This window comes from Poecilia reticulata, linkage group LG12 (assembly GCF_000633615.1).
Source record: "Poecilia reticulata strain Guanapo linkage group LG12, Guppy_female_1.0+MT, whole genome shotgun sequence".
NCBI classification, from domain to species: Eukaryota; Metazoa; Chordata; class Actinopteri; order Cyprinodontiformes; family Poeciliidae; genus Poecilia; species Poecilia reticulata.
In genome coordinates, this window is record NC_024342.1 from 15,463,019 (window position 1) to 15,474,137 (window position 11,119).

Here is an 11,119-nt window from a genome sequence, read left to right on the forward strand (position 1 = left end):
TTCTGTAGGTTCCACCACTAGAGGGAGAAATAACGAACCTCACAGAACTGATAGTAGGAAAACTGCACTAAAAGATAGATAGATAGATAGATAGATAGATAGATAGATAGATAGATAGATAGATAGATAGATAGATAGATAGATAGATAGATAGATAGATAGATAGANATAGATAGATAGATAGATAGATAGATAGATAGATAGATAGATAGATAGATAGATAGATAGATAGATAGATAGATAGATAGATAGATAGATAGATAATGAAGTCTGTTGTCTGTTTCATTCATTTTCACTCCACATAGAAAAAAGAGGCGAGCTTCAGCTTCCGGAAGGTGGGGGGTGTCACGTGGTGTTCGTCCCCCGCCAATCAGGAGTAAGTGCGCATTGCGATCCTGTGCAGGGAGGTTGTTTTATTGAGGGGCTGCTTGCGATCAATGAGCGAGTGGAGCTGTCCGCCGTGCTGAAAGTTACTTCTTTGATTGGCTGTTTTTTGGCACCGCTGACAGCTCCCACTTTCCTCTTTCCGAATGTAACAAATGACGGCATGGTTGCATTTTCACACTCTTTTTTTTTTTCTGCAGATGTATAGTCATTATTTTTGTTTCCACCTATGACTGTTAGTGAATGATTGGACTACAACTGAAACAATGAAAGCCCCGTTAAAGGGGGAAAAACAAAAAACAAAAACGGAAGCCCCTTGAAATGCAGAAAACATTTCTTCAGCATACAGGCTCTGATACCTAATTTGTTGCTGCTGTAAATTCAAGAGGCGTGGATGATTTGAGTTCGGGCTTTTTTTTTTTTTATGTCTCACCAGCTCCTCAATCGCGGGTAGTTGGCTGTAATTCCTAGGGGGGATATAACTCTCCTGCTCCATAATAACACAGCCACCAGTGGTCCCATCAGTCTCTGGCTGAACACAAACTCTGGTCATATGGGCTCCATACGGGCCAACCCTGTCACAGCGCCCTGTGAGCAGAATGAAATCATAGTTTTAAGGTACAAGAGATATGTGCAATGAAACGATTTCTAGTATTTCATATTTTTTTGATGCTTATTCCACCATCTTCAGTGTGTTTTATTGAGACTCTGTAATAGATTAACACTTTATTGTACATAATTGTGAAGTATTAGCAAAAGGAGCCATCATCGTCTGCAAATGCAAATATTTTATTCCATCTGTGTATCTTTTTGTCTGTCTCTCTTTGCCAAATAGCTCAAATTCAGCTGGATTGGATAAAGAATCACATGAACTCCTTTCCACATATGATCAACTGGATTTAAATCCGGATTTCATCTGGACCATTCTAGTCCACTTTGATGCAAAAACACTCCTTGTCTTCAAGGACTGCTCCGTATTTGGTTCTCTCCATCTTTTCATCAGGATTTCCACAGCATGATGCTGACACCACCAAGTATGCACCCTTCATGAAACATTACTCTTTAAAATTACATTTTACTGCAGGTGCGGCAGCAAATCATTTGAGTTTTGTTCCCACCGCCTTTACATGCAGAAACTTTCATTATTTTGTTTATTTATTTATTTATTTATTTATTTATTTATTTTGCTTCTTCTTCTTTTTCTTTTTTTTTACAGAATAGTGAGCCAGACAGATCCAACATCTTCTTTGCTTAAGCCAGGACAGGACACGCAAAAGCAACATGGGATTCGACTAACAAACTTGTTAACCTGTTTAATGACATCAGACTAAACTGGGGCTAACTACTGCATAGTGCACATATTTGTATTTATTTTTTTTGTAAAAGATGTTCAAAACATGTATCTTTTTTTCCCTGCATCAACTTCATGACTTAAATCTTAATTAAATACAGATATGTGTGTTAGTGCTTTAGAAGACATGAAAACGTTAATTGGATATGAATAATCTTGTATCCGTATTCAGTGTGTTTGCTGTATTTAAAGCAAGATTGTCCAAGTTCAGTCCTATCCAAGTCCAGAGCTGCTATCCTGCCACCCATCACCTCTCCGGCTGAATCAAATGAATGCTTTTTCACCTGACTTCTGCAGAGTTGAACGACTACTGATGAATTTCAGTCTTTTAGTTCTGGCGTGTTGGCGAAGCGAAGGGATGCATCTAAGAGTTGCAGGATAATAGCTCTCCAAGACTGGGGAAGGAAGCCCTGATTTAAAGCAAATAAATCATAAATGTACAGAGGACGTAAAGGAAGGCTTAGCTTGTGTGTGGCTATGAAGAGATATTTGGGTGGAAGAATATTTAATACTGAGAATAATGACTACTACGAATAATAATAATAATAATAATAATAATAATAATAATAATAATAATAATAATAATAATAATAATAATAATAATAATAAAATAGGTTTTTATTAATTAAAATAAATGCAATAGTATATTTAAAAACAATTTGAATGAAACTGAAGAAGCCGAAAATTTTAACCCTTTTCGTGGCGCAATTGTCTTGTTAAATCGATCTGCACTGATAGTTTGTACTGATATCGATAATATCAGGCAGAACTTCACGTTCCAACCTTCTTTGTGACGTCGAAACAGTTGTTTTGGTTTCCCCCTTCCTCCCACTTCCCAATCGGAGGTCCATCTCTCACATTCTACCGGAGCCGAAATGGATCTGCTCATGCAGCGGCTCCGTCCTCCTGTGAGGAGGACCATAACGCCCTTTGTCGGGTGCTCTGTGGCGCCTGACCGCTGCTGTGATCGGCAGCACTGACATGGAAACCCCCTTCCAGCTGCACAACGACTTCTTCCCAGAGCAGCAGCAGCAGCTCCAACACTGTAAGTACCAGCACTATTACTGCGGACCGGAGCAGCAGCAGCAGCAGCAGCAGCGCATCGGCAGGCAGCACGACCAATGCTGCACCTGCAATAGCTGCACCACCTGTGATGCGAGAAAAAGCCTCGTCTTTCGCGGGACGTCGCCGACCACTGTGGGAACTTTGAGGACACCTTCCGAGACGTCTTCGAGGCAGGGCTGCCAGCACAGCACCGCCTGCGACTTCACACCTTCTAGTCATGGTAGTTCAACCAGACATCATCATCCTCACCACCAACATCAGCAGCAGCAGCAGCAGCAGTATCGGCAGCGGGGCAGCCAGGGGAGCAGCCACAAAGACAGCAACTCCTACAATGAAATAGCCATGAGCAGCTGCAGATACAACGGCGGCGTCATGCGGCCGCTGAGCAACTTGAGCTCGTCCCGCAGAAACATACACGAGTTCGATTCCGAGTCCCAGCCTCTGCAGCCCATCTCCGCCGCAGATGCGTCGGACACTCTAGTTTCCAAACCGGAGAACAATTCAGCCACGCTGATGCCTTACGCATCGGGGGACGGAGGGGCCGGCTGCGGCCACAGCAGCGGCAAATCGGGGAAAAAGAAGAACCAGAACATTGGGGAGAAGCTGGGGCACCGGCGGGCCTTGTTTGAGAAAAGGAAGCGTCTCAGTGACTATGCTTTAATCTTTGGGATGTTTGGGATCGTTGTTATGGTTATAGAGACTGAACTCTCATGGGGAGCCTATGGCAAGGTGCGTATTTACTCAAACTTCACGTCCCGCTTGGGCGAGTTAGTCACTGCTCTGCTCTGTCACTGTGGATGCAACTCGTATATTTTAAACAACTTCTTCCAAAAGAGTGGAAGAAAAGTCTGCGTAGTGCAGCGTCCCAACACATACAGGCCGATTGGCCCTCTGCTGCCCAACCATGAAAGAGGACCCTAATAATTATGATTTTTTTTTTTTAAAAACTGCAAAGTCCTGGCTAGTTGCAATGGTGTAAAAATCACTTACTATATATTTTTTTATGAATTGTGCATGTATTGTCATCATGTTTAGTCTTGTTTGGCTTTCGTGTTTTCACTCTTTTGCAGGAATCCCTGTATTCATTAGCTCTAAAATGCCTGATAAGCCTTTCTACAATCATTCTCCTGGGGCTGATTATCATTTACCATGCGAGAGAGATACAGGTAATGTCCTAAGTCGTTTTCTTCATTCTCCTATATGCCTTTTTATTTTAATTTACTTATATTTTTTGTTGTTTTAGCAAAGAGATCAACTTCTGAACACTGTGTATGATGCTGAGATGAGGTGTATGATCTCTGTTGTGCTGCACTTCTAGGTGTAATTCCAGTTGTGGTTTTTGATATGGGTGATAGTGGTCACTGCCCAGGGCATCATCCCATCAGGGGGTGACAGTCTTTTTTTTTTTTTTTCACCCAAAACATGTTTTTTATTGCTTGCTTTCATATCAGTGGGGAGATGGGAAGAAGGATTGTGACATTCACACCATCAATGCTAATACAATACAGATCTATGTGTTTTACATGTTTAGAAATGCCTTATTCTGACAACACAGTTACTGTCCTCAGAGTGTCACATACAGTAAGTCCTGTCCCTACTTTGGTCTAAATTTTGGCTGCAATGTTTCTTTCTCTCAGCTTGCCAGCACACCTTTAATTCTCAGAAGAAAACGTAAACCAACAATAACAACTCTTACCGTTTACATGTTAATGCGCGTAGCAGTAGAGGAAACACATAATTTTCTCATCTTTCTCTGCTTGAACGCAGTGACATTGTTTGGTCTAGCCTTCTCACTGGGTTCACCTTTAGCCTCCAGCCTCTTTGGTAAGATAAAAGTGTGTTTATACAAAACCCCAGACTGCTAAGAATCTATGGTATCCTACAAAATGTTACAGCTAAATTTTGAACTTTTTCAGAGATTGTTTCCGTCACAAAATGACAGAAAATAGAAAAGATTTAAGGAAATGACACTCCCATTTTTACGTTACTTGGCAAAGACAAATAACACCCAGTGGGGTTTATGTTATGTCTTTTGCATTTTTGTACTTTTTTTCGCTTTTATTGCCACTAAAGTATAAGATTAAACACCAATAATGTGTTGAGTTATTAAATGTGGTTGGTCTTTGCAACTTCATTTATTCATAATTGCTGTTATCACAGACTTTTCTTAGAATACCATGATTCAGTTTTGAGGGCATGTTGCTAAACCCTTAACAGGAAGTGAGCCTCCACTGTTTTTGTTCTCCAATGTAAGAAAATATGACCAGTGGTTCACAAATTTTGCTGAAGTAACCTGATTTATAGCTTCAGATCTCTTGCAAAAGTAAGGTGTATATATTCTTAGACTTTTTAAGACACGTGTCATTTTTAATTCAAAATGTCAAATGCTTAGACTGCTTAGCTTAAACTGGAATTTACCAGTCTGAATTAGAGTGAATGCACATCAGAGATTTTAAAAGCTGTGTTTTATTTAAAAAAAAAAAAAAAAACAATATAAAGAAGTCATTACTGACATTGCAAGGTTATGGCAGACTGTCTATCCATTTATTTAATATGTCAAACCTTTACTGTACTTGTAAAAACAATAAAAATAGATTTAAATTTTTTTCAACATTGTTAAAATCTTGCATCATCTTTTCTGGTGTGCAGGATGTAAGGTTACACCCCTAATATTGATGTTGAATAATAATTACTAAAGAAAACAGCAAATTCAGAGCACTAAATCACAAAGTGAATTAGTATAATAAATATCCTTCCCTTAATAACTCATAATTACAGGTGATAAAACTACTACTGCGGTATAGTTACTAAATCTTATAGTCACATTTGCTGCAACATGAACATGATCTAAACATGACTGGAGTTTAAGCTCTCAGCAAACTTTTTTGGTCTGAGGCTGCAGAAAGTGCAGATGTTGCACATTTGAAGTGGACTCTGGTTCGCCAACTGTACCTTAAGACCAGAAGTATAACGCTGGTCCACTGGGCCAAGAAGTCTCTGACATGTGAAAAACAAGGTGTTGACCAAACTACTGGTAGACTTGTTGTACCTAAAGATGTCCAATATTGTCTGAAGACTGTAGGAGTTTTTGACAAAAACTTATTGCATGAAATTCCTCTCTATCTCAGATTTTTGTTTTATTTACAATGCTTACAATCTGAAAATTTTAGAAGATTTTAATCAACCTAACTACAAATATATTTTCTCAAACATCTAGCAGCAAATAACTTATTCAGAATAAATACTAACAAAATTGTTCCTATGAAGCAGAAATCAGTACGACTAAAGTTTTAATTTGCTCTGATTAGTTATTTAATTAAAACAATGTTTTCAAATATGATTAGTTGTGGGGTTTTTTGTTGATTTTGTTTTTCAAATTTTAATCAAGATTCTCAATCTATAATAAAGCAAATGATTTCTCAAAAAAATCAAGTGTTAATTTTAGAGTTTCAATGATTTTGTGCAAATATTTCCAACTTTTTTGACATTTTGAAACAGATCAGATTTCAAAACGCTCATGAAAATTAGATGATTGAATTTTTTATTCAATTTTTTATTGAATCATCATTCAATCATTAAACCTGCCTAACGATGGTGAAAGTTTTTCTTTTTACATATAAATGGTAAACAGCATCTACTTGAATTTTACTTTTTTTTTTTTTTTCATCAAATCCAAGATCTCATAAGTACTTTACACCAAGATCTGTCGTTCATACAGTAGCTAGAGTGGAGCCACTGCCTCAGACTGACAGAAGCCAGGCTGTTACCACCTGCATGTAAATATATGGACGGAGCAGGGATTTGAACCAGCAACCCACTGGTTACAAGTCTCCTGAGCCACTGTCCCCGTGTAAAATGTAAAAAAAAAAAAAATCCTCACATGAGATGCTCCAACATAAGTCTTTTCTAACATTGCCTTGGAACAGTGTTGCACTCTGTCTTCCTGTCTTCATTGAGTTCATGCCTATAATTAATTGTGTTATTTTCTGCAGAGCGGATGCGTGCTGCTTGAAAGGTTTCATATATCTGAAGCATGCTTTTTTTTTTTGATTAAATCAAAAGGAAAACTTCACTTGAAAGGAAATGCGACGTAAGCGGTTCCGCAAACAGCGTCATATTTAATCATGCTAATGCTTCGTCTTATGCATAAACAAAACTGTATATTGTGAAACGCCACAAAAGGTATACGCTGATCCTGCAGGTTTCTGTCCGGTTTACGCTTCCCTGCGATATTTATAGACGTCTCGCACTTTTCTCTCTTTTGCTTGGATGAAAAAGGTTAGCTTTCTTCCTTTCTTTTGATCTAAAGTCACATTATCAGTTGAATGCATCGGCCTCGTTGGTAAATTTAGTACTCGCAAATCCCACAGGAGGCTCAAACATTGCGTTGTGGCACTGCTTTCAACTGTGAATCTTTCTTCATAAAGTATGACAGCAAAGCACCGACATCACTTCCACATTTCGTCTCACTACCTTGGCGTTTCATTTTCCCTGCAGGCAGGTCCAACTAGAAATTAGAAGGAAAATTTGTCTTGTGTAGAACTTTACAATTTATTTTTACTTCTTTTAGGCTGTGCACATTTAACTTAGATGTGTTGTGAGTTACTACATCCAGAAATATATTAAGATTTGAGAAAATATTGTGATAGTTTTGCATTTGAACCTCAGATTTAAGAGGAATATTGATGCTTTTGGTCCTCCAGTTGGCATGTGGTTTTGTTGGATCCTGAGAAGTCCTTAGAGGGATTTATTGGAAAGGTGCTAGTAGAGCATATCTTGTAAAACCAAAGCAAAATCTGTAACCATATTTTCAGCACAATCTCAAGCTTGTTCCCAGTGCAGGTTGGACTCCAGGGATCTCTCTTGTCTCTGATGCTTTCTGTAATTTTCATAGTCCGGCTCTCAAGGCCTAGTTTAGCCTGACATGGAAACATCTGTAAATTTCTTGTTTTCAGAAGATGTGGCTCTGCTAGCATCGTCTGGCCATGATTATTGTGGAGTGCTGCAAATCTGGCCATGATTATTGTGGAGTGCTGCAAAAGTTTATACGCAAGTCAAGTAAAGAAATGGTTCTCAACTTAAAAAAAAAAAAAAAAAGGATTACTACCATTCAGGTTGTCCGGTCAGTCTTTTTCGAGCAGAACGGATCTTTGTGACTTGTCACAATCATTTCTGAAAGAACAGAATATGCAGAATCAGCATCCTCTTTTGGTAGGGTGTTGATCTCCACCAGCTTGTGTTTAAGCTGCTGGTCCTCCTCTGCATCAAAAGGAGCCAGCCGATGTGGTCCAGGCATCTGATCAGGCAGCCTGTTAATGACTCTTTTTTGGAGGATTTCCATTCAAATCCCATTTAAAGGTGATAATGGGAAAGACCTAGAACTCGCTGAAGGGACTTCACATACTTTATGGCTTCAGAATCTCAGGAGATTCCTAGAATAAAATGAAAAGCGTTGCTTTTAAGAGGGACGTCTGGGTTTCCCTATGGACACGTTCCCTCTGCAACTGATTCTCAGAACAGCAGAAAACAATGAATGGATCAATGAAACTTATAGCAATTATGTTGTTATTATTCCATTTATAGTTGAAACTTGATATTTTTCTTGCACTATATAAAGGAAACTAATGTTTTTACTCTCTGGCTTTTCTGCTTCAGGATTACCAACATTATTTTCAGTTGCTAAATGCCAGAATAATAAAAGTCAGGTCAAGTTTATTTGTGCAGCACATTTCAGCAACAAGGCAGTTCAAATCGCTTTACACCATAAAACATTGTATAGTCACCAATTATGAAACAGCAATATACGTTACATTTCATCAAAAATCATCAAACGTTGAATATAACGACAGATGTTCCAGTTACCATGAATCAAAGGCAACTCTAAACAGGTGGATTTTTAGCTTCTGCACATTTAAATTATTATGCATTCAAACATTTTGATGAACAACCAGATGACATCAAGCAAGGAAAAGTGTAGTCGATGGTTGGGTGCAATTTCCTACCAAAAAAGGCAAAAAATCTGAAGCCAGTAAGAGTCACATTACTAATGAAGCAAGTCCTGCACAAACATGGACTGAAAGGCCTCTTTTAGAGGAAGACCTTACATGTGCAATCCAGATTAAACTGGATATATTTAAAGACGTGTGCTGTGATTTGATGAAACTAATTTGTAGTCTGTTTCCATAATGAGAATCAAACCTGGAGGAAAAAGAGGAATGCTTGTAAGTCTCAGGACACCATTCCACCTGTGAAGAACAGCGTTGTGGCTTCATGTTGCCTGGTTGACAGATGTCATCATGAGGAAAGATCATTAAGTGTAATTACTGAAGTGGGTCCTCCTAGTGGACGATGACCCTTATGGACATCACGTGGCCGTCGCAAAACCCTGATCTCTACTCCACAGAATATTCGAAAGCAGATCTGTAGGGCCGTCTGTGAGCAAGATGACCTACAAACCGTCTTAGTTACTCCAGTTCTGTCAGGAGAAAACTATTGTAAGACGTTTCCTGAAGAAAATCTCTCTCTTTCAGCAGAGAGGAAAAAAGAAAAGTTGAAATAGTTTTTGTTTTTTATACAGCAAATGTAAATATCTGGTTTCGGCAGTGCGTCTAATCATTAATCCTTTTTTATAAAAAGACATTTGATTAACTAAATGGAATAATTCAGTTTTTCTCTCAGGAATAAAAATGACACCGAGGCTCTCCTTTCCCCCCCTGCTATCTCAGGAACGCTGAAACGCTCATTTTAGCTCCAGAACCAGCTCGTTTCAAGCTGCATTTATTGTCAGCCGATGCATATTTACCCCACAGGAAGGCTGTTCAAACCTCTTTGATCCGAGCTCCTCCGACAGTCACATCAAGAACCAAAGCATGTTTCACACCAGATAGCTCTCCTTTCACAAAGAGAGTAGTTTTTCATGTACTGACCTAAAAAAGAACTTCGCCCCAATTGTTTGCCACAGAGTCGATTACTGCAACTCGGTTTTCACCACAAATTCTCGATAACTGTACTCTGGAGATAAATCAGGAAGCATCATCATGTCTTGATGATGATGAAGACCCTGAGCTTCTTGGCTCAGGGTCTTGTAATTGTAAAAGATGATGGGAAGTTCTGCCTCGCAATTCATCGAACCCCACTGGGATGTAACCATCATCCAGTTCCTTTTGCTGTTTAGATCCAGCTCACCATGTTTGCGCTGTGACTTCCACCACACCAGCTGCTCCTTTCCTTCCTCGCCTCGGGCTCTTTTTGTGGCGGCTCCTGCTACTCTGTCAATACCCGTTTCCTGCAGACTAACATATGTGCTGGCACACACACTCACATAAGGATGGGCGTACACGGATGACTTAATTCCAAATTAGTCTTGATCACGACACACATGTATACAGCTTTGCTGATGTGTGTGTGTGTGTGTGTGTTTCCTTTTCATGTCCTTCAGCCTCCAGTTTCACAGGACGGGAAATGTGGCAAAATCTCTGTTTAAAAAGGTGGAATAAAAACCTAAACTTGTAGCTTTTATGTAGTTTTATGGTAGATTTAGTCAATACAGATAAATTAAGAGTTTTATTCCAGATTTTGAGTAAATGGAGGACCTTTTAAGTGATTTGACATCAATGTCTGGTTGGAAAACTCAAATGTTTCAACCTGCTAGCTGGTAATTGTATATAAAATTGAAAAATTTAGAGGTAGTCTTATTTCATCCTCTTAAATCCACTTTCTTAAAATCACCAATAAACAGGGCAACACCATTATTCTCAACGGTTACAGGTTTGAAAGTCTCACATTGACACTTCTCAGTGTTATTCCTGTCAAATAGTTGTTTTTTCCTCGTTTGACAGTGTTACATATATGCTGAAGTCAGCATCCGCCCAATCCCCGACACACACAGTTCATGGTAGGCTTCAGTCTTGGAGGTTCCTGGGTTGTTTCAGGATGTCCTCACAAATCCTCCTTTAATCTGGGGACAGTTTGTGTCAGATGTTTGAAACTTGGATCCAAAACACGTCCAAATGGATAAAGCTGGATAACATTACTACCCTTTACTCTATGAAACATTTTTAGAATTTCAGTCCGTGCTAGGAAACCAACCAATCTGTGTTTAATTATCCATCCTAATTCTGCCAAGAGAAGTTGTCCAAAATTAGCCCAAAACTATGAAAAAACTTTGTTGATGACTGAAACAAAACACACATTTCTTTGAGGTTCAATTTGCTAAAAGACATTTATCCCATCGTAAGAAGGGAAAAAGATACCGTATTTTCTGGACTATAGAGCGAGCCTCACTATAAGCCGTTCACTATAAGTCTATATATATATATA

General features: G+C 39.0%; 1 protein-coding gene across 2 annotated transcripts in view; it reads left to right on the forward strand.

Annotated features, from left to right (window-relative positions):
* Nucleotides 1–2,562: 2,562 nt before the first annotated feature.
* kcnn2 (potassium calcium-activated channel subfamily N member 2) overlaps nucleotides 2,563–11,119 on the forward strand; it is a 36,004-nt gene continuing 27,447 nt past the window's right edge. For both annotated transcript variants that reach the window (XM_008424084.2, XM_008424085.2), the window contains exons 1-2: nucleotides 2,563–3,529; nucleotides 3,871–3,966. In XM_008424084.2, coding sequence (XP_008422306.1) covers nucleotides 2,717–3,529; nucleotides 3,871–3,966 — 909 coding nt within the window. In that variant the 5' untranslated portion in view covers nucleotides 2,563–2,716. The remainder of the gene's footprint in view (nucleotides 3,530–3,870; nucleotides 3,967–11,119) is intronic.